The sequence below is a fragment of the Coregonus clupeaformis genome, chromosome 3 (assembly GCF_020615455.1).
Source record: "Coregonus clupeaformis isolate EN_2021a chromosome 3, ASM2061545v1, whole genome shotgun sequence".
Classification (NCBI taxonomy): Eukaryota; Metazoa; Chordata; class Actinopteri; order Salmoniformes; family Salmonidae; genus Coregonus; species Coregonus clupeaformis.
In genome coordinates this window covers 36,999,651-37,010,397 of record NC_059194.1, presented here as the reverse complement: position 1 = coordinate 37,010,397, position 10,747 = coordinate 36,999,651, and the positions used below count along the sequence as shown (strand labels likewise).

General features: G+C 41.4%; 1 protein-coding gene and 1 pseudogene across 1 annotated transcript; both read left to right on the top strand.

Annotated features, from left to right (window-relative positions):
- The first annotated feature begins 786 nt into the window (after positions 1–786).
- LOC121547113 lies at positions 787–6,060 on the top strand (annotated as a pseudogene).
- A 2,457-nt stretch (positions 6,061–8,517) lies between these two features.
- si:ch211-255i20.3 (transmembrane emp24 domain-containing protein 11) lies at positions 8,518–10,228 on the top strand. The gene is made up of 5 exons (XM_041858217.2): positions 8,518–8,786; positions 9,074–9,171; positions 9,310–9,435; positions 9,537–9,683; positions 9,947–10,228. The coding sequence occupies exons 1-5, from the start codon at positions 8,657–8,659 to the stop codon at positions 10,094–10,096; spliced, it is 651 nt and encodes a 216-aa protein (XP_041714151.1). The 5' UTR covers positions 8,518–8,656; the 3' UTR covers positions 10,097–10,228.
- Positions 10,229–10,747: the final 519 nt, after the last annotated feature.

The following is a 10,747-nucleotide window of genomic DNA, read 5'->3' as shown; positions in this document are numbered from 1 at the left end:
ATACAGGTAACGAGTGGAGAACAGAGGAGCCTCTTAAAGAAGAAGTTACAGGTCTGTGAGAGCCAGAAATCTTGCTTGTTTGTAGGTGACCAAATACTTATTTTCCACCATAATTTGCAAATAAATTCATTAAAAATCCTACAATGTGATTTTTTTGGATTTTTTTCTTCTCAATTTGTCTGTCATAGTTAACGTGTACCTATGATGCAAATTATAGGCCTCTCTCATCTTTTTAAGTGGGAGAACTTGCACAATTGGTGGCTGACTAAATACTTTTTTTCCCCACTGCATGTGCACTTCTGATTGAACTTCTGGAATTTAATCAACAAAATCTAAAAACAACCCTAGTCTCAGAGTTATAGAGCAGGCGAGTGGGAGTGTGAGGGCAGCGGCAGCAGCAGTAGAAGAAGCTGTGGAGGTGAAACATGAGCATGTGGAGCAATTACAGCAGCAGGCTGGAGCTCTTAGCTTGTATGTGGGCTAGAAGGGTTGCTGGCTCAGGCTGCCTCCCCATCCCTATCCCATTGCCAAGCTGTCCACTGGCCAAGCCACTTCCCCCACCACTCAGCTTGCCTAAGAAACCAAGAGGCCCTGCACAGGCAGGCGGGGTCCCTGCTCCAGCTCCACACACATTGTAGAATAGACCCTTGTAGAAAAAACTAGCACCCCGTTTCCAACTATGATCTATTAACTCACATCCTGGGAGGACTGGGAGGAGGGCGGGAGGGAGAGCTAACATGGAGCATGCTGCATGCATCAGTGGTGCTGGGAGGGGTCAGGGTAGGGGTTGTTGATATTGTTTGACTGAGGGGACCTCTAGAAGGCATAAATAGCTGAGGGAAGCGTTCAGGTCTCGCAGTCCCTTCTCACGACAGCCCAGGCACAGGAGATGTCCTCCACTCCTCTGCAGCTCTTCTCTCTACACATCACTCCTCAACTTCAACGGAAACCTCATCTGTATCTGCAAACTCAGTAAGTACCTACTCTCTCTCTCTTCTCAATGACTTACTGAATGTCAAATTGACGTTTGTGTAGTGAGGATCTGACAAGCATGCATGCAATGAGTAGGTGTTATGTGTGGAAGGCAAAATATATATTTTTACTCATCTTAATGCAGTGAACAAGTGTTCTATGATGTCCCTAATCATATTAGCTTGTCAGAGACTTGATGCTGCCTACTGTATATATTACTAGACTTTGATTGTCAGTAGATTAACTGTGCATGTTCATACTCAAGTACAATAATAATGAATGAAGACAAATGATTGTAGAAAGAATGCAGATCATAGATAGACTGCAAACACCTTAATATTTTCTCAGTGCAGTTATTTATATATACATCTAAGTTGATTTCAAGTCTGCATCTGACCTGGTTCCCATTTAACGCTGTCTGTCATTGTTGCACTGGGTTTAGGCTACATGTGAGTTTCAGTCTGGTGCTGTGGAAAAGTTTTGAGGCTAAAATTCTTTCCTCCTTAATCATATGGCCCACTTACTTTAAACCAACACAGAGAGTGTGTGTTTGGTTACCCATTTAAGTGGTGCAGATCAGAACCTGAAATTCCCCCTATTCCCCTCTCTCTTTTCCAACCTCAGTAACAAGCATGGAAAGAGTGATGAACATGTGCAGCACTAGCAGTTTGGTGCACTGGCTAGCCAGCCTGACCCTGACCTTGACCCTGCTAGGGAGTGTCCATCCCATGCCTGTGACCGTAGACCCGGTGTGCACGGCGGACGCCACTGCCAAGTACAGCCTGACATTTTCAGGAAAGTGGAGCCAGACCGTCTTCCCCAAGCAGCACCCCATCTATCGCACCCCTGCCCAGTGGTCCCCACTCATTGGTAAGTCAAATACTCTTATTAGCTTGTGCTCCTCCAGAGGTGATGTAACTCCCCTTGTGTTCCTATACTGTAATAGATTCCTATAGTCATGAATAAAACATGGTATGACAAAAAACTATACACTCTTAGAAAAATGGTTCCAAAAGGTCCCCATAGGAGAACCCTTTTTGCTTCCAGTTAGAACACTTTAGGGTTCATGTAGAAGAAAGGGTTCTACATGGAACACAAAAGGGATCTACCTTCAACCAAAAATTGTTCTTCAAAGGGTTATCCTATGGGGACAGCCAAAGTACCCTTTAAGGTTCTAAATAGCACCTTTTTGTCTAAAAGTGTAGACATCTGGTAAATTATGGTGGTAGACGTACACCTGGTTAATGTATGGTAGGAGACATACATTGCAGATTTCCCCTTTCCCCTACAATTTAAAACCCTTTGAGCACATGGAAAAGTGCTATATGAATCCAATTAATTGCCATTACTATTAGGTTACAGTGTGCTTGAAACGTAGACCCCTCAAATACTGTACATTCTGAGCAGCCAATTAAGAGCTAGACAAACATGAGGAAAGAATGTAATATATTGCAATGTGTGATTCCTCCATTCCAGGGGTGACCCACAGTTCACACTATCATCTGGCAGCGAAATGAGTTTGCCAGCAACGGGGTAAGGGAGTTAGTTCTCTGAGAAGGGTGAGGCCTGAACTCTGATGAAGGAGGTGGTGGCGGCTGGGGAAAACATCCAGAGTGTCTACAGGCTGTTCTCCACTCCAGCCGTGGCTGGGGGAACGGGCCAGATGACCTCAGAGTTCGATGTCTTCGCAAGGCACTCTTTCGTAAGTTTCTCAACCTTTACACAGCATTCAATATCTATCTAATATACCTTTCTCAATGTCTATCTATCTAATATTCATTTCTCAATGTGCACCTGTTTACTTGAAGAACCTTTCTTAAGGTTTGTCTTTTCGAGACTATGCCAGAAATTAAGTATACTGGCATAGAGAGATTACTCTTACATCTCTCATATGGAGAGTCTGCATTTGGGACCAGTTACAGTTTCTTATTATTGCCCTCCAGTTATCCAATAAAAGACGCATAACTATGTCAGCAAAGAAAAATCTTACTGTTGGAACGCTGTGTTGGAACTTTAGTTGAGGAAAGCTCTGGAAAGACAAGAGCAAGGATTAATGCAGTGTAGATTGAGATTGCTGATCTTTCAACTTTCTGCACCAAATTTGAGTTTTCCGTTAGGTGGACTCCTAGAAACGTCAACATAACCCATACTACTCCTCTCTCTCTCCCCAGCTGTCCTTCGTAGTGAGGATAGTTCCCAGCCCAGACTGGTTCCTGGGAGTGGACAGCTTTAACCTTAGTGAGGGAGACCATTGGAAGGAGAGCATTACACTGGAGCTGTACCCCTATGATGCAGGCACTGACAGTAGCTTCACCTTTTCCTCTCCCAACTTTGAGACCATTCCTCAGGCCAAAGTCACAGAGGTAAATCTAAAAGAACCCATGGTTCATCATCATGTTGGTACTGTATGATAGTGATACTATCAGCTTTGGTAATCAATACCAGAAGTGATTTTGACAACTCAACTTGATTTTGTCCTTTCCAGATAACTTCATCTTCTCCAAGCCATCCTGCCAACTCCTTCTATTACCCCCGTCTGAAGAATCTGCCCCCCATGGGCAAGGTCACCCTGACAAAGATCAAGAGCAACCAGATCTTCAGCCTAACCATGGAGCCCATCCAGTTCAACCAGACTGACAAGTAAGAAACAAATAAAGTGAAAATGCATAACTAATATCTATTGGATATCTTCCAATCCTACCCCTCTGTCATCTGGCAAAACATAAAGAGGAAATCGGAGGAAATCTGTAGGAAATCAGATCCATTGTGCAACAGCATTGAGATGGAGTCAGCAAGAGCTGCTCCTCTGAGCCCATGGGAGTGTTTGTAATGGAACCAAAATAAGATGTCAAATAAGATGTCAACTCCAGCCTTGCTTTTATTTCCATCTTCCATCCTTCTGCTTTTCTAATTATCCTAAAAGCCTAAATCTGTGATAAATATCAACATTTTACAAGGTCATAACTCTGTAGGTGGGGGCTTGGCAAATCACATGATTTAAAAAAACATAGACAGTCAAGTTATTCTAATTTAATTATTCAATAAAAGTCCATTCAGACTTAAACCGCAGTATAGCCACATTAGCCAGGAATGTACCCCCCTCATGTTTGTCTAGCGTTCCAATGCTTCCCACAGTTGTGTCAAGTTGGCTGGATGTCCTTTGGGTTGTGGACCATTCTTGACGGGAAATTGTTAAGTGTGAAAAACTCAGCAGCGTTGCAGTTCTTGACACAAACTGGTGCACCTGACATCTACTACCATATTCCGTAAAAAGGCACTTCAATATTTTGTCTTGCCCATTCACCCTCTGAATTGCACACATACACAATCCATGTCCAATTGTATCAAGACTTAAAAATCATTCTTTAACTTGTTTCCTCCCCTTCATCAACACTTATTGAAGAGGATTTAACAAGTGGCATCAATAAGGGATCATAGCTTCCACAAGGATTTACTTGGTCAGTCTATGTCATGGAAAGAGCAGGTGTTCTTGATGTTTTGTATACTCAGTGTATATTTGATAGAGTTTCCTTAAATGTTATAATTTACTTTGGCATGTACATATAACTTAATTGGGATTGGGAAACCTTGTAAATTCTACACAATTTTAAAATGTCATGTTTTCTCCAGTATTACAGCTATATTCTACATAGCACTTGGAAATATTATATAAATATTTTGTCTTTTTTTCAGCAAATTAACTTAACGTTTTTGTACCAGCCAATAGAACAAGTCTTCCCCTTTCATATGAAATGGTGTTGGGTGGCTTAGCTGAATCAGTCCTTTTAACCTATGCCTGAGGGCTTATCCGTGCATGGCATGCTATAACTCTAACAGACCACCACACAGACAAAGGGGCCCTAGAGCTTGACTGGAGGAAGGCTCACTGAAATCATATCACCCCTTACTGCTTGCTGCATGCTCAAGTGTTACAGGTCTCTTGTATCTGGTCTCTTGCAATTCAAGTGTTTGCTAAAATAATGTCTTAATGGATATTGCTAACAGAGGTGTCCTTCCCACTAGATTCCACCCCTCTGGACTGCGAGGTGTCTGTATGGTCACCCTGGGGCCTGTGCAAAGGCAAATGCGGAGACTCAGATGTGCGCAACAGAACGCGTTACATCCACCTACAACCAGCTAACAATGGGGTAGTCTGCCCCCCACTGGAAGAGGAGAAGAAATGCATCCCTGACAACTGCTTATGACTCGCTGGCAAGGGTAAGAAACAGAAAAGAAGAGGCCATGCAAGACGACAAAGACGACAAAAGATGCGTCCGTCATCTCCACTGGAGAAGCCCAAGCTGTAAAGATGGACCCTTTTCTCTCTGGGCCTCCTAGCACATTCACTGGGAACAGCGGAGGGTGGTGAAGGGAGGAATGCTCATAGTAATGGCTGGAATAGATGGAACGGTATCAAACACTTGGAAACCATGTTTTTGATGCCGTTCCATTAACCCCATTCCGGAAATTACTATGAGCATGTCCTTCAATTTAAAGTGGCACCAGCCACCACTGACTGGGAAAGATTTATAAATGGGTCACAGACAGGCAATTATTGTGAAGCCAGAGGAATGAAGAGGTTGTCTTGAAACTATGCCCATAGGCCTAGTTCATACTTGAAGTTGATGTTCCCCTACGTCATTGGGTTATCTGAGGTAGCTAGTCATTAGTGTGCAAATGGAGAATTTGCACATTAAGTTATATATGATAAGGCAGTCAACCCCAAGAGTTGCCAAAACAGAGAACAGGGAAATCATGGTGCTTCAATGGATCCATTACTTGCAATAGACGAGATTGGAGTTCAGAATTGCATTGTAAGATGCAGTTCAATTACAAGTACTGTCCTAAACATTGTGCAGTGTGCTAAAAGTGCATTGAAGTGTTTACAGATAAAGTATTATTTTCCATGATGATTTATTTACAGTTTTTCGACCTGTACTGTACAGTATTAAGCAGTAGAAATCTCATACTCGATTGTGCCATTGAGGTAATCAGAGAGAAGTTGCTAAATTAGTTTGTGTGTCTGTATGTAAGTTCAAAAAACTGTAAATACATGTAAGCCTGTCACGGAATCAGCCGAGGCTGCTCCTCCTCTTGCTCGGGCAGGCTTCGGCGTTCGTCGTCCCCAGAGTACTAGCTGCCACCGATCTATGTTTCGGTGTTTGACTTGTTTTGTCCTGATTGTGTACACCTGTTCCCCATTATGTTGTATTGTATTCCCTATTTAACCCTCTGTCGTTCATTGTGTGTTGTGTGTTATTGTATTCGTCATCGGCAGTGTTTCGTGTACGGGTTGTTTATCCTCCTTATGTGGAGATTGTTTTTCTTCTCTGGTTACTTTTGAGTAAAGTACATTTCCAGTAAGCTCTGTGTCCCGCGTTTGACTTCGCCTACCGCATTTCACCGTCGCACTCTGATAAAGCCTATTGTAATTTTATTTCTGATTGATGTAAAGCTAAAATATAACATACAATCAACAAAATAAATCATGCATACACCACAGCATAAAATAGGGCTATGAAACACACCGATCTCAAAGGAATGTCCCTGTCATGAAAACCTTTGTTACTCATTGACATCATTTTCAATCTATGTCAAAGCTTTCATAAGTCATACCTTACATACACTACCAGTCAAAAGATTGGATACACCTACTCATTCAAAGGTTTTTCTTTATTTTTAAAATTTTTTACATTGTAGAATAATAGTGAAGATATCAAAAACGAAATAACACATATGGAATTGTGTAGTAAACAAATCAAAATATATTTCATATTTGAGATTCTTCAAATAGCCACCGTTTGCCTTGATGACACCTTTGCACACTCTTGGCATTCTCTCAACCATCTTCATGAGGTAGTCACCTGGAATGCATTTCAATTAATAGGTGTGCCTTGAAGATAGCCCTATTTGGTAAAAGACCAAGTCCATATTATGGCAAGAACAGCTCAAATAAGCAAAGGGAAACGACAGTCCATCATTACTTTAAAACATGAAGTTCAGTCAATACGGAAAATTTCAAGCACTTTGAACGTTTCTTCAAGTGCAGTCGCAAAAACCATCAAGTGCTATGATGAAACTGGCACTCTTGAGGACCGCCACAGGAATGGAAGACCCAGAGTTACCTCTGCTGCAGAGGATAAGTTCATTAGCATTACCAGCCTCAGAAATTGCAGCCCACATAAATGCTTCACAGAGTTCACGTCATAGACACATCTCAACATCAATTGTTCAGAGGGGACTGTGTAAATCAGGCCTTCATGGTCGGATTGCTGCAAAGAAACCACTACGAAAGGACACCAATAATAAGAAGAGACCTGCTTGGACCAAGAAACATGAGCGATGGACATTAGACCGGTGGAAATGTGTCCTTTGATCTGGAGTCCAAATTTGAGATTTTTGGTTCCAACCACCATGTCTTTTTGAGACGCGGTGTGGGTGAACGGATGATCTCTGCATGTGTATTTCCCACCGTAAAGCATGGAGGAGGAGGTGTTATGGTCTGGGGGTGCTTTGCTGGTGACACTGTCTGTGATTTATTTAGAATTCAAGACACACTTAACCAGCATGGCTACCACAGCATTCTGCAGCGATACGCCATCCCATCTGGTTTGGGCTTAGTGGGACTATCATTTGTTTTTCAACAGGACAATGACCCAACACACCTCCAGGCTGTGTAAGGGCTATTTTACCAAGAAGGAGAGTGATGGAGTGCTGCATCAGATAACCTGGCCTCCACAATCCCCCGACCTCAACCCAATTGAGATGGTTTGGGATGAGTCTGACCGCAGAGTGAAGGAAAAGCAGCCAACAAGTGCTCAGCATATGTGGGAATTCCTTCAAGACTGTTGGAAAAGCATTCCAGGTGAAGCTGGTTGAGAGAATGCCAAGAGTGTGCAAAGCTGTCATCAAGGCAAAGGGTCGTTACTTTGAAGAACCTCAAATTTAAAATATATTTTGATTTGTTTAACACATTTTTGGTTACCACATGATTCCATATGTGTTATTTCATAGTTTTGATGTCTTCACTATTATTCTACGATGTAGAAAACAGTAGAAATAAAGAAAAACCCTTGAATGAGTAGGTGTGTCCAAACTTTTGACTTGTACTGTATCAAGCCATGTCCCATGATAAGATATGACAAACTGTCTTACAATGTAGCACAAATTAGCTATTTCCTATAAAACCCCTAAGATACAGAAAACCAGAGAAATAAACTGATTGCAGAAATAGCAATAGCAATCATAGCCTACATCTGGGCCATTGGTGGCTTCCGCTTCATATATGTTCCTGGTTGTTTCTCAAATTGGTCTTAATTCAAACCAATGACAACTGATTGAAAATTACTGGGAAAAGTAACAGGAAAAAGAGAAAGACAGGTTCTTGGCTTTTGATGGATGACAGTCTTTGCAGATGTTTGCGAGTAGGTTTCATGATGGTACAGTGAACAGTAGTTAATAAGTGAACTATTTAATGTTTCTTTATCAATACATGTAGGCTTCTACTACTGGCCAGGCTTATCAGTTTCTCTGTTGGCCTTGGGTACCCCCTCAAACTCACAGTTTGGATGGTCAGTCGCAGCAACAGCAGGTGTCAGTTTCTCACACCAGAGTTGTCGCCTGCACACGAACAACCATAAGGCTCATTATATACATTTAAGTTTGTCACATCTTGTATGTCAAAATGAATGTGAGAGGCATTGGGCTGTGGATGCTGTGTTACCTGGCGCTGACGGCTGCTATGTACTTTGATCTGGGTGAGCAGGAGGAGAAATGCCTTATCGAGGAGATTCCAGGCGACATGCTGGTCACAGGTGAGTTCTATGGGCAGTTGGAAAGGAGGACACTGTTCTGCATTAATTTCACTGTGCTGTATCTCAGCCACCTTTTTAGAAAAACACAAAAAAAGTTAAATGGGTTAGCAGAGATCATTTGATATTCCAGTAGTATTTACATCTGGAGAGGTTCAGGCTTAATTTGCTAAATCGTCTCTACTGTTTATGTAATAATGGTATACCCCCAAGCAATCTAAAGCACACTGAGATGTAATAAAACACTTAGAATATTGCCTTATACTGTCTGTGGTATGTGTTTTTCGCAGGTTATTTTCTTTTGGAGAATTGGGACGCAAAACAGAACCTTAACCATAACTCCCCTCATCTTGGCCTCACTATCACCGTGCGAGATCCAAACCACGATGTACGTAGGCTTATAGAGCAGTTTACTACCCAGCCCACTCCCTAAACACAAACATATGTTTGCTTGTCCTGATTACATAAAACCATTCCTTAAACAGAGAGAACATACTCTTAATCTTTTTCTCCTCTTTGGTTCCAGATATTGATGAAAAAAAGATATGGCAGATTTGGAAAATTCACATTCACATCCCACGCCTCTGGCCCGCATTGGTTGTGCATGCAGTCCAACTCAACAAGGTTTTCTGTTTTCGCCGGTGAAAGGCTGGTGAGTTCATCCACACTTATACTTTGAATGCACTGAGTCTGCTGGACTGTGTTGCTGCTCCATAACCATTACTGAACAATGTTCTGATATCTCCATCGCAGAGGATTCATTTTGATGTGCAGATGGGAGAGCACTCCATTGACCCCAGTGTTGAGAGGCACAAAGACACAGTCCAGACCATGGAGTACAGCCTGGAGCATCTGAGGGACCAGATCCTATACATCACCAGGCAGCAAGACTTCCAGAGGGTAAACCCTACAGTCTTGTCAACAATGCAAACTATCACACACATAGGAAATAATCACAAACACACTTTTTATGAAAGAGTCATTTTCAAAATGTCAAGTTTCAGAACAAAGCAGACTAATATTTTGATCAGAACTACAGTTCTACAGTACAATACATTGTTTGATGAAGACAACAAATATTACATTGAGCTACTAGGCCTGTCCTATTCAACTAAGAACAGTCCAGAATGAACTATCCACCACCACTTTTTTTTTGTTCACAGGAAAGAGAGGAGACTTTCCGTCAGATCAGTGAAGAAACCAATGGGAAAGTTTTGTGGTGGGCTGTTGTGCAGACTTCCGTTCTACTGTCAGTTGGATTTTGGCAAATCAAAAGACTGAAAGACTTTCTGATTGCAAAGAAGTTGGTTTGATAAGCTTGGCTTTAGGGACGGATTTATGTCTTGCAGTACAATGCAAAGTGGCCACTAGAGTCTGCTATTCCAAAACTAGACTTAGATCAGTGCTGATGCATCTATTTTACTGTACATTCTTCTTGAGACAATGTATGGATTAATAAAATGTGTTTTGTTTCATTTTACACACCTATGCTATTTTGTATTATTATTACTTGACTGTAATTTCTATGAATTATAACAGACATTATTTTTTATGGAGATAGATTTCTATCAAGATTTTGTAAATATATAAGTAGTGAGTCACAAACAAAAGAGTTGTTGTGCAAATACAGAATTCAACTTTCAAATACAAATCATAGTCTGTAATTATGCACATATAGTTTCACAAACATATGTCATGATCCGAAAGCAAATGAGTCATCATTAACAAAAACAAATTATGATGAGCAAATAAAAGTTTTTTTTCTGGTTAACACAGGATAATTAAGAAACATATTTCTTAATTTACAAACACAACAGTGGTCAAATAGGTTTTTGTGAATATGACATAATTTGTGACTCCACAGATCACATTTGCATCTTACATAAATGTGACTTGCATTACATTTGTGAGTTGTGAGAAAGCAAAGGAGTGGAGGAAAGGAAGAAAAAGGATCAAGGAACGGA